The 21,660-nt window shown below is 35.0% G+C and overlaps 1 protein-coding gene across 1 annotated transcript in view; it reads right to left on the reverse strand.

The window, feature by feature from the left end:
* Positions 1–1,751: 1,751 nt before the first annotated feature.
* CADM2 (cell adhesion molecule 2) overlaps positions 1,752–21,660 on the reverse strand; it is a 293,611-nt gene continuing 273,702 nt past the window's right edge. Inside the window, exons 9-10 of the mRNA XM_036755809.1 lie at positions 5,289–5,414; positions 1,752–4,538 (exon numbers count right to left, since the gene is read on the reverse strand). Coding sequence (XP_036611704.1) covers positions 4,420–4,538; positions 5,289–5,414 — 245 coding nt within the window. The 3' untranslated portion in view covers positions 1,752–4,419. The remainder of the gene's footprint in view (positions 4,539–5,288; positions 5,415–21,660) is intronic.

The raw sequence follows: 21,660 nt of genomic DNA on the forward strand, positions 1-21,660 counted from the left end.
GGAAAAACATGGAAATTCCAAGGCAAATGAGGGTATTCCAATTTTAGAAGGTTAAACAGTATATTTCTTTCCCTCTTGTTCATGCAAAAAGCCCTGGATCAAATGATAATGTAGTCATTTAGTAGTAAATTTAATAGTAAAGATGATAGTTTCCATGAAGGAAGGGAGCTAGCAATTGGGTGCTATTGAACCAGCTATAGGTAGGCTTTAGTTTGTGGGCAGTGGAGATGAACAAACTGTAGGCCTTAATTTAGCAACCAGTTTTAGAGTGGGCCACACAGGATGGGAAGAAAAGGAAAGAAATCTGGCATTTTTGCTTCTACATTTATGATCCCAGGTAATCGAGGATATTGCACTAAGGGTAAATATTGCAAAAACCTTAAAACAAATTATTATATCTCCTGTATGTTTTCCTCTTTAAGGATAATCAAAATGCATATTATAATTACATGGGTTTCCAACATCCATACACAGCAAGTACAAGATACTTACATGTAAATACACTGTAGTTACCTATATTTTTGCATAGTTTTTAGTGTGTACTTTGTGCCACTTAATAAAAAGCATTACTCATCAGTAATTTCCATTAGATGTTTTTCTCACTTCAGCTGGCATTGCTGAATTTTTTTGGTATGTTCATCATGGATTACCATTTGCAAAGAGCGACAATATTGGACATTTGGAGGACTCTAAGTACAGAGTGTCAGGTGAAAGGGGAAGCTGCAGTGTGAAAGTGAGGTTTTGCATGACCTCTTTATTAAAGAAATATAATGTCAAATTTAAGATGTCACTTTCATAAAATTACCTTTCCCTTCCAAGAAAAAGCAAAGGTAAGGACGTTGTTTTCCTTTTGGTAACACTTTACAATAAGTGGCACTAAATTACACTATAACTGCTATGTTACATGGGAGTACATGTAACTACACTGTAAGTGTTGAATAGCTACTGTACATGTGCGTACACGGAACCTCAATGCTATTACAATCATGGTTACATAATTACAAATGAACCAGTCCTTTCTTTTCATTGAGAGATTTATATATTTTTACATAGTAATGAAAATACATGAGGTGTTAGCTTCCTTGCATTATTTAGAAAAAAAGTTTTCTTCCCGTTTTATTTATTTATTAACTTCTGGGAATTTTAGTGCAAGGTTTGCCATTATGAAGCAATATGAGAGCATCCATTTTCTAGGTTAAATTCTAAGCTTCAACTTAAGTATCAGGTTCCTTAAACTGCTTCTTGAATTCTCTGGTGACAGAAAACAAGTTAAAAGAAGCACCCCCCCTCACACATGAACACACGCACGCATGCACGCACACTTGGTAAAAAAGGAATCATTCTGTCTAAGATACAAGCAAATGGGGAAAAAAAGGAAGAAATGCTGTTTGGACAATTTTAGATGAAGAACAATCGATGGACACTGTAAACAGTACACTGGCAGAGATTAGCTACTTTCTTTTGAGCAAAGAACAATGTGCCATATTCTACCTTTGGGTATGTGTGCACTTCTCTCACTGAGTCCTGTAATGACTGTGCTCACCTGGCCGAGACAGAATTTGACTCACTCTTTATTAATGTGTATATTCCAAACATTATAAGTACCATAATTTAGTTTTCCATATTTATCTGATTTAGGTGAACAAAGGTGAGTAGACTATTTAGAATAGGATTTTTGTTTAAAGAAAAATAAAATAACTTTTTTGAGGGGTTAGAAAATGACAATTTTGCTCAGGTTTTTTTTTTTTTTTTGCCAAAAAAAAGTAAAACTATTTTTCAGTTAAAATCTAGCAGTAACATTGCTGAAACTATAACTAGTGCCCCCCCAAATATAATAGTCCAGTTAATTTTTTCTTCCCTCATCCCCCTCCAAAATTCCAACACTGATATTATTTAACTCTGTGGGTAAGGGTTGAAAGAGTCCAAAATCTCAAAATGTTCCAAATTTTGCATTTTTTCTTTACACTGCTATAAATAATAATTGAATTATTTAAGCAACAATTCAGCAGTTTGAGCCAAGTCAGATTTAGATGAATGAAGAGGGATGTAAACATAGTATCAATGAAAAGTATCAATTTTGTAAATGCATCCTGAAATTAAGTTTAAAATAGTATTTGATGATGCAGTTTGTAATAGAATTTTCTGTTCTGTACTAAATAGGATGAATTTTGTTTTGTTTGTCTTTTTAAAGACTTTGCTTTGAAAGACATGAACATTTTGTAAACCTATACTAGTTTCAATGTGTCTAGTAGCACCTACCTGGTTCTCTCAAACTACCATACTATATTAACATATTATTGCATTTTTCCACAGATGGTATGGAGTGAATTGTAAAAACAAGCATGCAATCACATCAATGCAGACTTATTTCTTTAAAATGTCATACTGTATATGATTTATTATGTTAACACTCAACCACATCATATTATTTATGTTCTGTATATTTTGAAAAAGTGCTGCTTGACTGACATTGTCCTTTCTCTTTTTTGAAAAGAAATCAACAAGATAAATGTTTCAACAAAAAGTTTTAGAATTCTAACATTTTCCTTAAAAGATTTATACTTTTTTGACAAATAATCTAAGATACAGCACCCTTGCCTTTCATTTGACATTAATACATGATGTTGTACTCAAACATTCCCCTATCCCAAAAATAAATCCCAAGAGATATTTTTAACCATAGCCCATCATGATTTTCAACTTTACAAGTATAATTACCATATGCCATTTTCCCCTTAAAGGTGCAACACTTGGAAAAAGGGAGAGTAACATTAATCGGTCATGGTTTTCATTCTTTAGCATGAAATAAATACTGAGACCTGATCTAGTAGCATAACAGATAACAGAGAGACCATTAGCTCTTTGAGTAAAAGTGTTAGGCTAATTTTTTTTTTTGTCATTGACATATTTAAGAATAATGAGATTTCTTTAATGGTTAATTACATCAAAATTTCATAACTAATCCAGAGAGAGAGAGAGAGACTTTCTCTGTGAAGCTAAAAACATGGCAGAAATTCTCTTTTACTTGCTGTGACAGAAGTTTGTACCTCACAAAATGCATAGACAGGAATTTAATATAAATAATTAGTCCATTTTTACACAAAACATATATCTTAATTTTTTCTTTTGTTTTTGGCAAATCAAGATAGGTAAGCAGCTCTGGAACTGCCAATTTTTTTTTTTTAAAAATTGAGATTATTTTTGGAAACTAAGAGTTTATTCCTTAGGATATTAATCAAATGTGGTTGTAATTTAAAACCTGAGGCTGTGCACTGGTTATTAGCTTAAAATTACCTTTCCTTATAACATTGTGCTTCCATTGTATAACAAATAAAAAAATTAACAAGAACTAGAAAAAATTTGCTGTTGAACAGTGCTAGGACATACAGACAAAAAATACTAATACATGTTACCTACTTATAATATTGGTTTAAGTAATATCTAAAGGGATATAATGGACATTAGAAAATGCTTACTTATGACTGACTTACCTACAGCCCAAAAAGTTAAATATGTATCAAATAATGTTTAATTGGATTTATTATATGCACTATATACAGATTCTAAAATGCCTTGAAATTGTGCCCTATGAATACGTCCAATCTGTGTAGGCAGGTGAGTCCTTATGAAGCAAATAAATTATGAAAAAAATACAGAAACATATCTAATCTTTGTGATCCTTAAAACAGTAAAAGTGTTGGAAAAAATTTATTTGTAAATGAAACTACAGTAACCTAATGCAGAATGTATATAGATATACAGCATGGTATGATTACAACCCAAACACATGGCTCCAGTATCAAATACTATTGGAGAAATAGCAAATTGATACACCTCTATCGCTGAGTCCAAGCATTCTAGAAACTATACTACAGTGTTTTCAGTTTGTGTTTTCTAGGACATATGTTTCAAAAACTTGTCTTTGAAGTATAGACATGTATAAAACATTCTTTGTAAACCTCTAATCTCAGATTGAACTTGAGCACACTAGGTGTTCACCTAATAGTGTGGGTTATGAAAACTGTCCAATGGCATACTAATAAGGATTATGATTAAAAGGAAGAAAACTGGAGAAGAAAAGCTTGCATACAATTACAATTTTAAATGTAGAAAACAATTCAATACCATGGTTCAAGATGATGATTAAAGTTGTTAAGGCTGTATATTCAAGCACTGTATGTTAAGAGAACAATAACATGAATTTTAGGCGATAAGAAATGTCCTGCATTATGGATGAGAGGGTAATTAAAGAATGATGTTAAAGAAAGCTGATTGTTGGTATAAACTGGCTACTGGTAGCAGTAGAGTATGGAGGTTAATAAAGGGAGCAGAAGATGGTAGAAATGAATTCTGAAAGATGATAGCCAGTTTTCTCCAGCAGTCAGCCTGATAAGTAAAACTCAGAATCTAGGTCTGCATCTAAATGAAATATTCTTTTTTCTCTTCTGCGTTGACTTGGCTGCCTTCTGCATTGATAATAGCTGTGTCAGCATCCGGTGCATCTTCAGCTCCTTTAGCTTCATTTGTTAAATATGTTCCTATGGAAATCAAAATGAAAGAAATTGGTTGGCACATTTATTTCACTAGCCACCATCAACACTACATTCAAATATTAGACATCTGCACCCAATTTCAATTAGGTTGGCATGAATGAGGTATCCATTTTAAATTAAAAAAATACATAGAAGCTCACCTTCTCATTGGAATGTAGTGGGTTAAGCTTGGGCCAAATCTACATAGCTCAAATACTCAGCCTAGAGAGTGGCCAAGAGGTAACTGGGGACATGCAGCTGCAAAAGTAATTGTCATTAAAATGATTGAGATGATTAGATCAATCATGGCCACATCCGGAGCAATGATTCCACAGTCTATCTCTGTATTGTATTATTCTTTAAAAAAAAAATCACCGTTTCCTCTCTACTATGGCCTTACATGTGCGTATCTGTGGAAATTCCAGAAATCAACTTTGAATCCATTACTAATGTTGAAGAGACAATGAAGAGGGTGATTCTCTGCTTTCCTAAAAATGAATAGCAAACTTGCGACTAATTCTTCCTGAGTCACTCACCCAATGTATGACCTTAGATGACTTTTGCCTCAGTTAATCAGACTGTAAAATTAGGTAAAAATCAAGATCTCTCTGGAATCTAGATGCTGAATGTTAGCTGAGCTTTTCTGAGTAAATGATTTGCAAGAAAGCAAAGGAAAAATAAGTGTTATAGAGTGAATGTAATCACAAAGAAATATTGCTGCAAAAGGTGAGTACACTTTGATTAAATCTCTCCTACCTTTATGTCTTGCCAGGTATCGACCAAGCAGAAATATAGAACACAGTGTGACAAACACGACAACAGCCACAATTCCTCCTATAAGAGCATGGTCAGGGCCAGTCTGTCCAGCCAGAGCATTGGGATCTAGAGTGCAAAAACAAAAAGAAAACAAGAGGTTTTTTGTTGCTTTTTCCCAAGTAATAAATCTCTTGTCACAATTTAGACTATATATATATTTTTTAAATGCACAAATTTCCCTTTTCCAACCTCTGAGGAGATTATGTATTTTCAGGCTTCTCTTTTCTCCATAGTGCAATTCTAATTGTATCCCAGTTGTTTAAGGTTCCGAGGAAAGCTCAGCAACTAAAAATGCTATTTTATACTATTACGCATGGGAAAGGCTTCCATTACATTCGCCTTGCCTTTTCCCTTACTTATTTTAGTATTGAATATCTGTCCATAGCTATCTATAGGAACTAAAACAAGTGATTGAGAATTGGGGATCAGATAAGCACCAGCTGAATGGTGTCTGAGTAATACATAATTTATATGGCTGAATCTCAGTGGGGATCCCTTCTATATATTCTCTTCTTGTCATCCCTCTCTTACTGAAATAGAAATAAAAGAGGAGATGAAGTAAAACCTTTCTCAGTTCCTCTGCAGATAGCTGAGTCTGCATGAATTGCATCCCATATATGTATCCTGCATCCTTAAAAATCATTATTCACTCTGGAGTGTTTAGCCCATGAATTCCTGCAGTTATCCGATTAACACTGGAGTGAGTAAACTCTAATAGATTTAGCAGTATTTTAGGAGCCTGACTTACCTGACTAGGCACAAAATATTGAGAAGGTTACCAGGTTTAAGCTCTCTCTACTGAGCATGTATCAGCTAGGGCTATCTAATTCTTGTGATAGGACTACAAAGAGGGAATTCTATCAAGTGACACCATTTGGGGTCAGTAATTTCTCAGGAATTTAAAGCAATGAATCAGTTACTTTTAAATGTAGGCTCATTCTGAATTTTTATGGGAAGAAAAAGTAAATGATTTCACTCTACTGAATCCTAAGTGAGTCCCACTCTCAAGACATATGTCTTATTTATTCAACGAATAGAGAAATTATAAATCTCATTTTTTCTTTTAATAAAAAAGAATGAATATACTATCAGGTAATTATCATGGAAAGTGAAAATATGCATCAAGCATTATATGCAAATGACAAATCAAAATAATTTCATTGAAGTACCAGAATCTTTCTCACAGGTAATATTCCATATTAACTTTTAAAAATTATTTGAGAGTAGGACTTTAGCAGGGCTGGGAAACTTGCAGCCTCAAGGCTATATGCGGCCTTCTAGGTCCTCAAGTGCAGCCCTTTGACTGAATCCAAACTTCACAGAACAAATCCCCTTAATAAAAAGATTTGTTCTGTAAAACTTGGACTCAGTCAAAAGGCCACATCTGAAGACCTAGAAGGCCACATGTGGTCTCAAGGCTGCAGGTTCCCTACCTGTGCTGTCTTCCTCCCAAGTAAGTCTTGCCTTGCCTCCAAGAATCTTCTATTATTAAGACTGAAGTTCCTTGAGGGCCGGGGTCATGTCTTGTTTCTCTTCATTTTCCCAGCATAAGGTTCCCCACCCCTGGTATACACTAGAGCTGTGATTTCATTACTACGGACTTGTAGCAGAGATTAACATTCCCCTACCAACGCAGATTAGCTTAGGCTCTGCCACATCTAGTCTTTGAGAGTTACCTATTACAGAATTATGTGTAAAGATTCTAGGATTACAATGGGTTGTGCAATTCTCCTTAATGTCAATTATAATTACAAATGATTTAAGAACAGGTAGATGCTCACAGGTATAAAATGTAATTTTGTAATTGCTATCATGTACACTTACAGGATGAATTTAATACTAATAGCATTTTTATCAAATTACTTTATAAATACTTATAAACACTTCACTGAGTTGAAATGTAAAAATCATCTTTGGGTCTGCTCCCCTCCACCACATACACATCTTCAATCAGCTTCTGATGCTAGTCCATTTTAACTCCACAACATCACTTGATTCCATTCCCCTTTTTCTCTTTACCTAGCTACCACCCTGGTTTAGGCCTATATCACCTCTTCCCTGGTCTACTCTCATAATCTCCTAGTTGGCTTCCCTTCTCCCATTAATTCTCCACATAGCTACCAAAATAATTTTCTGCTCAAAGGTAGCTACCAAAATAATTTTCCTAAAGCACAGGTCTAAGTACATCACTTTTCTGCTCAAAAGTCTTCAGTTCTTCTGGGATAAAATACAAATTCCTTAATCTTAGTGTTCTTTGTAATCCAGTTCCAATATGTCTTTCCAAAACATTATTTTTAACATTAATTTATTTTATGTCCACTGATACAGCCAATCTATACCACTGATTGAGATATACCATTGTCTGCCCTAATGATTCGTTTTCTCAATTAACAGTGCAGCAGCCATGACTAGGAAGATTCAGGCCAAAAGAGCTAAAAGGAATTGAATCAGCTCATCTTTTCTCCCCACTGGCCAGAAGAGAGACTGAGGGCATGTGTGCAGTAAAAGTTGTTATCTGTGTCTCTGGGAATGACAACCATGAGGACAGAGAGACACTGACTGGCAGTAAGTGTTGATAGTATTCTGGGTCAAGCTGGGAGCTCCAGAAATTGGGACAGCTGTAAAAATGTGCTCAGAGATGACATTGGTGACTGCAAGCCAGAATCAAAGCACTAAATGCTGGAAATACTGAAGCAACAGACCAAATAGATCTCATAATGGAGTTGAAGGCAGAAGAGGACAGTGAATATATGAACCGTCCTAGGAACCACAATGCTTAAGGCATCATGACATGATATGGCATCATAGATACGAGCTATAATTATCTCCTAATTAAATTAGGGTCAAATAAGTCCCTTTTCTTTTTTTCAAGCCTTTAAATAATTATTATTTTTATATTTAAATGGTATTATTAGCTTGGGATGTTTTTAGGAGATTGGGGTGGGTGAAAAACATGTACTCTATTCTGATATTGCCAGGAAGAGACAAGGATAGAGGCAAAGTGAGTCAGACAGATTGCTAGTAGAGTACGTACAGAAAGATCCCCAAGACCGAACCTGATGAACTTGAGCTCATAACTATAGTTCTAAGCCTTAGTTATTGAGAGATTTTTAAACTAAGTTGATGTGTGAATTATAGAAGACGTAGGTAGATGCTATCCTCAGGGAGAATTAAAGCAAACACTAATGAAAGGAGACAAAAATAAACTTAACTTTGTATTATGTGTATGTATACATCTAAATACACAATTACAAATATATACATATATCTACAAATTCATCATGATACACACACATGTATGTGTATACATATATGCATGTATGTATATTTTATATATACATGCATACACACATGCATAGACATATTATACTAAAAAGTGTTAGCCTGGCTTACTGTATGATCATGGAATGGAGCCAACTATAAGTTACTAAAAATTTTGTCAATGGAGTAAAAACTTTAGTAAGATCACTCAAAGCGGAAGGGCTTTGAGTGAAGGTCCAGCAGCATTGAGACTGTTGATGGCTATCTCAGAGAGGCTCATCACCTGACAGTTTGACACTGGGTGATTTTTTTTCCCTTTTTGGACCACAGTAAAGTGCAAAAAAGAATGTTAACCAGGCTATGGGGAAAAAATGATACAATGATGAAACCACAGCTGATTTCCAGATATATCTCCCCCCGCCTTATAAACAGAAGAGCAACTAAAGTGAATTTTCATTATTCATAGAAGTTATTCAGCTATAGGCAGCATGAAATAGTCAAAAAAGTCCATGAAGTGGAGTGTGATAGAACTGAGTTAGAATCTTCCCTGCGACACTTATTACTGAACCAAGGATTTAGTTTGTATTCCTTAGATACTGGAGAAGCAAGAGGTTAAGCTTGCATGTGGAGGAAGAAAGGCCTAGACTTTTCTTTCATGATGTGATGAGTTATTGGGATGGTGCAAATCTGATGGGTTGTCTCTCTAGCAAAATCAAATTTTGTTGTTCTTTATTTTTCTTTTGAATGAAGGCCTTAAAGTCATGCCATAAGGCTATTAGCCTAGAATTAAGATGGGATTCATTGAAATGTAAGGGGTTGCCTATAGAGCAATCCCGAGGTAGTTTCCATCCAGGGAAGTCCAAGCTTTAGGGTATTACTATAAGTTAACAGGTCTATACGAGTCTCTGCAGTGAATGCAAAGTTCACCAAGTGAGAAGAAGTGAATAAGTTGTTTATGAAATAATGTCTTGTATATCATTCTTGAATTTTTTAGTAAAATCAAGGCAACCCTACATCTAATATACATTGTTACCTTGCCTGATAACAAAGGAACCAAGGCCCTTTTACTCACTTGAATGGAAGTCTGGATACAAACTATTTTCTGAAGTTCTCAAAAAGGAATTTTGGGTAGAGCCTAAAGTGGTACGATTTTAGAGTAAACCCAGTCCATGTAAACTAAGAGTTTACATGAGTTACACAGCTGTATTCAGACATTGTCATCCCCATTCTACAGAAGAAAAACCCAAGGCTCAGACACATTAAATATTTTTCCCAAAGCTGGTCAGGTCGTGGTACCCAATAGAGTTGGGAATGAGACTCAGACTTTCCAATTCAAGTTAAGACTTTTTATATTCCAGTCTTACTGCATGGAAGAGAAGGAGTTCATAGGCAAATAACTGTAAAATCTTTCACTTTTAATTTTTTTATAAGAAACATTCTGAGCTAGTCTAGGTTTTTTAGAAGGGGTGAATGTAATCAAAATGTCACTTGAGCAAGATGATTCTTATTCATAGGATTATTTAGGTGAGAAGGAATCTTAAAATAGTGAGGCCTATGGGATAGATATTGTAATGCTAATTTATTGTGGAAAGAGAAGGATGCAAGTCTCATGGAATATTTCTGCACACAAGAAATAATATACTAGAAATCAGAAGTTAGGATAAAAGATACTGATTTATTCAAGGGGGGACTTGCATAACTCAGATGGTATATGCAATTCATGCCTTGTAAAAATCAGTTCATTATTATTAACAGCAGGAACCATTTAATTTACACTTCCATCAAAAATAAGGGCCAGAAAGTAGAGATGTTACGTACTTGGGGGGTAGTATTAGCAGGATAAGCGTTGGAAATCCACAAAAATCAAATTAATTTATTTACTCAGGAGTAGGAATTAGGGATCTTGGAGTAGCAATGAAATACTCATTTGTATTGTATGAATAGCTGTGTGGATATGATACATAGTAGAGGCTTGAAAAATTTCTGTTGAAATGAATTAGATAGCCCATTTCTATTCGTTGCCAATGAAGTCAGAGCAGGAAATGTAGCTCCACATTTCAATAGAAGAGATTTAGGTTCCAAGGAATGCCTTTCTGGCAGTAAGGTTGATGAACTAAGTTGCCAAGGCAAGTTTTGGAATATGCTATGAAAATCTTTAAGACTAAGACTGAAAACCATCTGTTAGGGAAAGCGCAAATAATTCCATTTTTAGATGACAGATAATCATGGTTGATTCTGATGTCCCATCTTTTTTACTCTCTTCATTTTACTGAGAGGGAACTCAGGGGATGCAAACCAGAGAATGACTTTCTCAGAAATAATGCTGCTTATTCAGTTTAACATTCCTTTATGTCTTTCCTGTCTCTAAGTTCTAAATATCCTTGAGCATTTGAAACTAACAAGGAGCTTTCATTTTCTGATTGCTGATACAGTGCTCTGGGTAGTCAGCCAAATAGCATTCTTTAAGCACCTCATATGTGCTGGGCACTGATAATTATTAGGGATACAAAAAAAGGAAAAACAAAACAAACAAAAAACCAAATCAAAACAAAAAAGTGCCTGCTCTCAAAGAGTTCACAGTCTAATGGGGAAGACAACGATAACAACTATGTACAAACAAGATCAATGCAGGATCAATAGGGGGTAAATACAGAGAGAAGGTAGTAAGATTAAAAAGGACCGGAGAAGGCTGCTTGAAGAAGGTAAGGACTTTAGTTTGAGTTTTAAGGAATCTAGGCAAGTTAGGAGGTAGAGATAAGAAGGGAGTGTGTTCCAGGCATAGGGGGACAGTCAGTGAAAATGCTTGGTGTTGGCAGATAGTACATAGCAAGGAGTCTAAAATATCAAAGAGTATGTAGAGGAGAGAAAAGTGTAAGAAAATTGGAAAGGTTAGGATGGTGTAGCAACAATTCGGCTGGCAGCTATTGTGGCTGTGTAAAACCAACAACAACCAGCACACAGAAGGCTGCTAACACAGGTTCTTTTATCTGTTTTACTGAGGAAGGCAATGTTAAGGGGTTAACAATCTTACATTAATCCTATATATATATATATATATACACACACACACATACATATATATACATATATGTATATATAGATATATAATATATACACATACATATATGTATATATAGATATATAATATATACATATACACATATATGTATATATAATATATATACACACATACATATATATATACATGTGTGTGTGTGTATATATATATATATATATACATATATATATATATATATATATATATATATATATATATATATATATATATATATATATATATATATATATATATATATATACATATACTCATTCATTTCAGGAAGAAAAGCCAGCAACCTGAACTTCAGAGCAAATACAAACAAATTGCAAACATATACAATATAAGCAGACCAAATCACAATTTATAGTTACCAAGAAAGCATCACCATCTGGGTTGACAAACCAGGAGGCTCTTAACAGCTGCCCAGCGTCCCACAGGACTATTCCAGTGACCAAGAACCCCAAACAAACAACTCTGTTCTCTCTTTTATACAGTCCTGAGATGTCATGTGATCCACTAGAACATCATGTGATTGACCAGAACTTAGGCACATACTATTGGCTCTGGTCTTAGCAACTCCCCTTAGGGCCCTGGGGGCTTCAAGCCCACATTGGTTTAGCACCTACGCCTACTTGGGAGCAAAGATGTGGTCAGACCACCCTCCCTTGGCCCCACCTGAAGCCTATTCAAATGCGGGGGAGATCTTTTCACTTACTGATTGCCTTTACAGGTTATGAACACCAAACAAAGGGGTTTATATTTGATCCTTAAGAAAGCCATTGTAATATTTTGGGTGGGTGGAGTGATATGGTCATATGTGTTTTAGGATGATTAATTTGGCAGTTTAGTGGAAGATGAATTGAGTGGATGGAATGAATAAATGATAAAGCATTTATTAAAGCACCGTGCCAAGAGCTAGGGATACAGATAGAAAAGCAGAAGTGGCTTCTGCTCTCAGGGAGCACACATTGTAATGAAAACAGCTTCTGCATGAGAGAAAACAGTGTACTAAACAAGCAACACTTATGCAGTAATAATGCCTAACACAAGTGCCCAATGCAATAAAGAGCTTTGAATGATTTGATTACAAACTCAATTTTGATGTTTGCATGACTTTCAGAGACTATCTCATCTTCCTCAAATGGAAACTCTAGAAGGAGGGATGGCTAAACATTAAAACTGTAAAAATAGCTTTGCATAATTTATGGATAGAAATATACTGTCCTGTGGCAGTATATGATATTAGTAGAGTCCCTAGAGAGAAATACATCCTTATATTTACTCTGGGGCCATCTATTATCTTATAATCTCATATGTAATTACTGTTTCTACCCCCCAAAAATCCAAGAACTGCTCTTAAAGGATAAAAACATTAAGATATATTGCTCTCTCAGTGGGTATGGGGCAGGAAGTTAGATATAATTTCCACTAAAAGTAATTAAATCTACATATATTAATTTGAGGGTACATTGCACAGCAAGCTTTCTAAAAGCTTGAATAATAACAAACTAGATTTTTCCTTTTAAAATACAGGAACTTTTTAGAAGCAGAATAGTGAGACTAGACTCCATACCAAGTGTACAAATACTAAATTCCCTCTTGTTTCACTGCCCAAAGAGCTCACATATTTTTTTAAAAGGACACTTTTCTGACCACTGTTTTTTCTATAGTTGTTTATTTAATTTTCACAAAAAAATGATACCCACTATATTGGGTTTGCCTTTAAGAGCCGAATGGACATCTGTTCAGGAGAGGTCTTAGGAGGCAAGACCATATTGGTGCATGAGAAAATTGAAAGGTCATGTGCATTTGTATCCTAATATTTGTTTTTGTAAGTGTGCTACAGTTTACCTTCTCTAAGCATTAAACCTGTAAGTACCATATATAACTTTTCAAGATTAATAGGTTCCTTGGTTATAATTCATCTTTATCCACCAATGGGTCATAATGTGTTAGGTACAACATACAAAACAGACCTGCAGAAAGCACTGCTTCTGTCCTTGAGGAAAGCAAAAGCTTTCAAAGCAAAACAAAATTCTATTTGGGGCCAGGGTAGGTTCCAGCATAATTCCCTTCATTTTAGTGTTTTCCTTCTGTTAACTCAGTCTTGTTTTCCCTAGGCTGCTTCAGCAAAAGGAATGTTTTGGGTATGAAGAATTTGAATGACCCTAGAGATGATTCTCCACATTGAGGAAAGCAGTGTAGCTATTAGGCCTGAGGAGTCCTTCACTAAATTTTTCACCTCTTTCAGTATTGACATTCAAGGGAGCACAGAACATTGGAGGAAAAGAAAAAAAAAATATTAGTTGGAAAATGGGAAAAAGTAATATAGAAGAATGACTTTAAGGTTATATTGGTAAATGAAAAAAGAACAAGATGCATCTAGGGGCAAATCGTGGGAACATGATACTCATTTCTGAATGTGAAAAGGGATATTCATTTTTCTATTAGGGAAATGTCATGTAATACACATACACATATATACATTCTGCACTGGATACTAAGTCACATAATCTGATTCTCAGAATTGAAAGGGGTCACTGTAGTCATCTAATCTAACCTATACATAAATCAAATCAATCATAGAGTCTCAGAATTGGAAGGGACCTCAGAGACCATCTGGCTGGGCACCTAACAGTGTCACCACTTAGTCTATCTATCTCTGCAGTGAATGCTAGAAGAGTCCCCTCTATAGCATTCCCAACTTGTTGAAACTCTGTTTAGAGGAAAGAACACTAACAAGAAATCAGGAACTATGGGAATGGAAGTGCCTGCTTGTCCAACTCAGTTACCAACCAATTTTATGACCTTGAGGAAGTAGCCTCACCACTCTGAGCATCAGTTTCTTCATTTGTAAAATGAGGATAATGATATTTCTATATGCACCTGTCAAGACTGTTATAAAGTTGAAATGAGAAAACTGACATAGAAGAAGCTTTATGACCATAAAGAAAAAAGGCAACTGTTTTTAATTGTTCTGTTTCCATTATTAGATTCCAAAATCTCTAGGATTTTCTTCCTTCATGTTTTTGTTCAGCAGGCAATATGACAGTGATCTGATCCCTCAAAATAAGTTCATCAGACCCTATCATTGTAATGGATGAGTTTTTAGTACTCATATTACTTTGTGCACTGATGTCCTAGTTAAAACTTTCAGATAATGAGATCACCAAGAGAAGTAATAGAAAGAGAGAAGAGAAGAGGACTTACAACAGAAACCTGAAGGAAACCTACTGATAGAAGGCATGATCTGGAGGAGGAGCCAGAAAAAGACCCAGCGAGGGAGGGGTAAGATATGGAGGAGGAAAACCAGGAGAAGTATCCAAAACGTAGAAAGAGTAGGTTGATCAACAGTGTCAAAGGCCACAGAGAAGTTAGGGAGAATAAGGACTGAAAAAAGGCCACTGGATCTGGCAACTTTGAGTAACTTTAGAGAGAGTAGTTTTGGTGGAATCATAAGGTCAGGAAGTCAGATTACATGGATTTAAGAGAATGACAGGAGAGAAAATGAAAAGCACCTACTGTAGACTGCCTTTTTGAAGAGTTTAGCTACACAGAGCAAAGGAGATATAGGATGATAGGAGGAATGGAAGGATTAAGTGAGGGTTTGTTTGTACACAATAGGAAATGAGCCAGTTGAGAGGGAGACATTGAAAATATGTAAAAGAGTAGAGATAACAGAGGAGGAAATCTGTTAGAGCATATGGGATGGAATGGAATCACTTGAACAAGTAAAGGAGTTGTGAAATGGGTGAAGGAAGAGAAAGTAGCAGAGGGCACCAAAGTGATAGAAGATGAGGAAGAAGGGAGAAGAGGGAGTTCATTATATTTGAATCAATTAATAAAAATCAATTAATAAAAGAATCAATAAAAACATTATATACCTCTTCCAAACCTGGACATCCCCACACTACCTTTGGGTTCAATGTAGGTGAATAAAAATATATTTTCAGCTTGACATCCCATTTATCCAATGTAGACTCTACTCTTAGACCAGATGATCTTTAGATATAAAGCACTTAACTGAAATATATGTATATATATATATATATATATATATATATATATATATATATATATACACATATGTACATATGCTATGTATGTGCAAGTGTGTATAAACTAAAATATATATGTATATGGAAAACCCATCCCAAAATGTTTCTTAGTCCTTCATATAACAATAGGGAACAATTTTCTCCATAAACTCCCATGTCAGACAAAAAAAAAAGAGAGAGAGAGAATGAATCCCAGAGGTGGAAAACATGTGCTCTAAAAATATTGGTGGAAAAGCTCTCTCCTGTTGCTGCTGGAACAACTCCCTGATTAGTTGCTTGCTTTTTCAGCTTTTTGGCAAGGCTCTCTCACTGTCAATCACAGTGAGCTCTACTTCTCAAACTATCAATCATTCTATCCCAAAGCCACCACTGCCCATAGGTCTACTGCATAGACTATAGCATAGATCCTATAGGCTATAAGCTTGGGGGCTCTTGCTTAATGGTCTTTTGCATGGAAACTGCCTGTTCCTCAGGTAAATGGCTTTGTACTTCAGATAAATGTTATTTCTTTTCCCCTGCTCAGACTGCTTCATGGGCCTAGAGGCAGTTTTTTTTTTTTGTCTTCTTTTGGTCCATCTTTTTTCACCTACTGAAGTATTCAAGCTGGTGTTCCTTAAGAGGCTTCTCAGGAAGATATTGTCTGACCTTTCTCCACAGACCATCTTCAAACCTAACTACTGCCTGTGCTGGAGTGAGTAAATTTTTTTTAACTTCTTATTTAATTCAGGGAGCATCATGCTTTTTGTATCAGTTTTTGGTGTTCGGGTTTACACACTCATTTTCATACCCTCTCTTCATTGGCATATTTTATTCTTATCATGCCTTACCACACTAAATATACTTAAATGTTTTCATAAGCCTAAAGAATGTACCAAAGCAAAGGTATAAAAGGAGAATTAGAAATGGTGAGTTTTGTTTCTTTTCTATAACATTCCTTGTCATAGCAGCAAAACTGTTATCCCTGCTTAAATCTGTACAAGGAACTGTCACAGGCACATTTTAAAACAAAAACAAAATGAGAAAAAACCCCTAACTTCCTACCCACAAGGAGCTTGTATTTTACAATAGTAAAATAGAAAGGTAGGTAGATACGTAGATAGATGATAGATAGATAGATAGACAGATAGACAGATAGGTTAGATAGATAGATAAAGTAAATACAAGGTAATTCTGAAGAAGAAAGGAAATAAGCATTCCTAAATGCCTATTGTGTGTTAGGCACCGTGGTAAGCATTTTACAAATTTTGCCTCATATAGTCTTCACAATGATCCATCAATGTAGATGCTACTATGATCCCCATTTTATAGTTAAGGAAATGGGCACACAGTAGTTAAGTGACTAGCTTAGGGTCATAAGTAAGTGACTGAAGCAGAATTTTAACACAGGTCTTTCTGACTCTAGACCCAGCATTCTATCTACTGTACGACCTACCCACCCCTTTGAGAAGGGAGATTACTAACTGATGCTATCTTTCATTATATTTTCCTTTCTTTAAAAAAGTCTTTTAAGTAAAGAAGTGGTTTTTGTAGAAAAATGGGGATTTCAAAAATTAGATTTGGGAAGAAAGTAAATGGGTTTACCTTATGTAATGTGAAGATAAATGACATGAAATAAAACTGAAAAGGGATTGGAGCCAGATCATGGAATCTTTATATAACAGGCTGAAGAATTTGTACTTGTTTCTAGAGTAAAAAGAAACATATTGAAGGTTTTTTCAATCATGAAACTGACATAATGGGATTGTTATTTTGGGAATTTGTGGAACATAGACTGGAGATTGAAGATAGAAATGGAAGATCAATTTGGAGACTATTGCATTAATTCAGGTGTGAAACAATGACAAGTTAAACTAGAGTGGTGGCTGTGTGAATGGGGAGAATGCTCTAGAACTTGCACAGACATGACTTAGTATACAACCAGATATGAGGGGTGAGGCAGAAGCAAGAGACAAGTATGATTTCATGCTTATGAATCATCAAGTGGATTCGCTTCTTCATGGTGGTGACCACAGAAGGACAATTTGGAGAAGGAAAAGATGATGAGTTTTATTACAGACAAATTGAATTTGAGATGCTTGTGGGACATCCAGGTAGAAATGTCTAGCAGACAACTGGAGATACTAGAGTGAGAGTCCCCAGAATACAGTTTCTCATAATATATCTGAAGTATGTTCAGTGCCTATGAATTAAAAAGGGCATTGTAGATTAATTTGGGAGCACAAATATCCACTTAGACATTATTTCTATGGAAATACAGTACAAAGAATTGTAGTATGTAACAGGCAGAGAACTTGATTACATAATGAGTTTAATAGGTAGACATTCTGAAAAATTAGTGGTTATGATTGTAGATCTAGGAGAAACCTCTCTCTACTTTAAGGAGAAAACACTTCCTTGTAAGGTTATGGAAGATATTGGGGACAAAGGAATCAAATAGTCTATTTCCCACTATTCCCACAGTCTAATATAGCCATTTCCTACTCTCAGATGGATGGATCCCTTTAAGAGAATGCTATTTCCCATTAATTAATTGTCCAATGGGTTGGACAACCCAAAAAATTCTGAACCAATTAAGATGAAGTATTTCATGAGAACAATACATCACTTATCCTCCTCAAATCTTTGTTCCAACTCTTTTTCTGCAATTTCTGTTGGTCATATTTCTATTTATTCCTCCTATAATCCAGAATTAATTTCCTTGTATGTATTCTACCTTCTTGAGTAAGGACTGTTGGACTCCACTATTTCCCTTCATGGTCACTATCCACTGCTGGCCCCAGTTCTTCTGACTAAGCTTCTCCATCCAAAGTGTATAGTAATTAGTCAATCACAATACCTTAAGTATCATTGATCACATGTCTTGTGATTCCACACAACAATTTCCTATTGTTTTCAGCAGACAAGTTTTCACCATTAGGTAAGACAAAAATAAGAACCATCCCAGGCAGTTTGAGAACTTAGTCTCTATGCCATACTATGAAGAAATGTGTTGAGTTCCAAACAACTGGCTTAAAAATAAATTTTTGGACATAAACCCAATCAATTTAATGTCTAAATGACCCCTATATTCTTTATGTACTTAGTGGCTGAAATGGGAAGACATAAGAACATCACTAAGATACCATTCTCCAGTACTCCAGTAGATCCTCCTAATCCTGGATGTTCCCTCTAAAAAGGCAGATCAAAATCTAGCATTATCTGCCTTCTATATGCAATCATCCATAACCTCCTATAAATACACTTCAGGGAATCTACCTAACTAACCTTCTTCAAGTTGCAGTGACATTGCTTAAATACCAGTGGAATTTGTGGACTGGCCATCAATTACATCATGCTTTCACTGTATAATCAGCCTGCCTTTTCCTCCAGGTATGAACTTCCCTTATGTCTTCTTTTTTAAACTGCTTCACCTATGTAAGTTAATATTTTTGATATATTGCATTCTATACATGTCCATCATATGCCTCTATTTTGCTTATGGGGTGATCTTTATAGACTATAATATTTCGTGAATTGTAGCCATGCACAATCATGCTTTTATAAAGGGAAATATAGTATCTACCAGTCTATATTGAACTGTTTCTAAGGGGGGTTAATTATTTAAGTACAAAAGGACTGCACTATAAGGCAGTATGACTAAAAAGTCTCATAATGTGGGTTATAAGGGTATAAGAGAGTGAAGTTCCAGTGGCCTTTACTGTGGAACTCTGACCACATTTTAACTTTTTTTATATATCAAATGTTTTAGCTAGAAAACAAACTCTAAAAATACTTTCTCTTCAACTTTATTCTAGCTTAACAAGCTCGATGGACACAGACTCTAGGATATTGTCTATAATGAAAGAATTAGTGTGAAATGTATATTGCTAAAAGCATTCCTGTAACACACACAAAGCAATTGCAATAAGACTATGCTTACATTGCGACATCCAATTTAAGCAAACATGAAATTTGCATATCTCATGAATTAATAGAGCATGACGAAAAAGATCTTGAGGAATGGGTAGGCAAAATAATGCCAACAGAAGCTGCGACCAATTTCCCCAAGGAAAGACTGACTCAAGAATTAATGACTGACAGATCTGTCTATGAAACAATGCTGGCCTGACAAGTAATATGAAGCATGATTATCTGTACAATTGTGTCCCACATCTTTGCTGAAAACCTTTGGGCTTACTGCCTTGTCATTTCCTGACACAGAACTACATGCCTACACTGCACAGAATACAAGTATTCATTCTTACAATTAAAATAGTTCTCCTTGGAGTACCAAATCCAAGGACCCCCTAAAATGAGGGATTAACTAAAATCAGTTACATTAAAGCTGATGAAAAGGAGCAATTTGGATAGCAAAACACTGTATACTCTATCTTGAGATCATGAAGATTAGTGTTTAAGTCCTTTCACAATAGTAAATAGTACCTAAAAATGTCCCAGTATTTTAATGATAGCCAAGTATTTATACTTTTTTTATGCTAACGATTGGTTTTTCAGTAAGAAATCAAGGGAAACTGCTGTCTACAGGAAGATTCTGTGACCTTCACAGATGTCATCAAATATTTAAACCTAAAATAAATCATATTCTAATTGTGACAGAAAATTCAATGTAGTCATTACCATCCTTCTAAAGTTGGCATAATCGTCTACTTCTATTCCTGTAATCAGTAGGGTGGTGTTTGGTTAGTCTGTGTGTGTGTGTGTATTCATGCTCGCATATGCACACACACACACACATGCACGTGGGCACACACACAATCACACATGCAGGCACACACACGCACACTACAATGTCATCAGCCCTTTTCTGGAGTCTTCTGTTTCCCAGTAGTTTAAATGGATTCCTGTGGTATCATATGATAAATGTAGATAGTAGAAGACTAAACAACTTTCCCAAGGACTCATTGTAAGCTAATGGCTCAATTAACATCAGAATGTGTGACATTTGCCAATCCCTTTTATTCACTTTGTCCATCAAATTATCTACTGTCCACTATGTCAGGAATTAATTTAAATACTTTTAAAAGTATGTCTTTACTTGAAAAAGAAAAAAAAGATTTTTTTGATAAACTTCTTCTGCTAATGATATCAAACAAGAAGCCCAATTCTTAGACTTTTTTTCTGTAATATATGAACAAAGGAAAAATTAGAAACCTTGTAAAGGGTGAATGTGATTGAGATATATTTGACAATTGCATAGAATGTCTTTAATGAAAAGGTGAAAGACTGCTGTTAACCATGAAGAAAACATGGCTTCTCTTTAATTTTATTTTGACTGAACAATGCTTTTTAGTATCTACTCTATGTCATTTGAGGTGAGAATAAAGTCATGGTAATAAAGAAATCATGTAACCCAATGGTACTTCATTAATTGAAATATGAGATGGCAGCCAAATTACCAGTAGTACATGTCATTTTGGTATAATATTAAAGAAAATAAATAATGCAACATTAATGATAGAATGATTTTATTGTTTTAAATGGCCTTTCTAATTGAGGACATAAAATCCTATGTAAGTTGTTGTTGTTGTTGTTTAGAACAATAAAAATATACATTGATAGAGTTTTTGACCAGGTAGTAAAACTCAGAAATGACTTCCTACTGCATATGTAGTTTAATTTACCATTCCTCCTATTTATTCTATCTCTGTGCTAATATAAATACCATTATTTTCCTTATTTAATCATCACATGCTTGATAGAATTCATTGTCCACTCTCATTTGGGAACTTAAAAGTGCCTTCAACTTCCTGCAAGCTGAATACAAGCCAATCTATGAAGGGTCATATTTTCTTTGAATACCTTTGGGTAGTTATAGTTTTGATAGAAATACCATTCTTGTTTGATTACACCTAAAAATAAGGCACATTTTACTCATCAGTATTCAGGAAGGCCTTTATTATCTATTATTTTACCAAGTAGAAAATTCTGGAAA

Source organism: Trichosurus vulpecula, chromosome 4 (assembly GCF_011100635.1).
Source record: "Trichosurus vulpecula isolate mTriVul1 chromosome 4, mTriVul1.pri, whole genome shotgun sequence".
NCBI lineage: Eukaryota > Metazoa > Chordata > Mammalia > Diprotodontia > Phalangeridae > Trichosurus > Trichosurus vulpecula.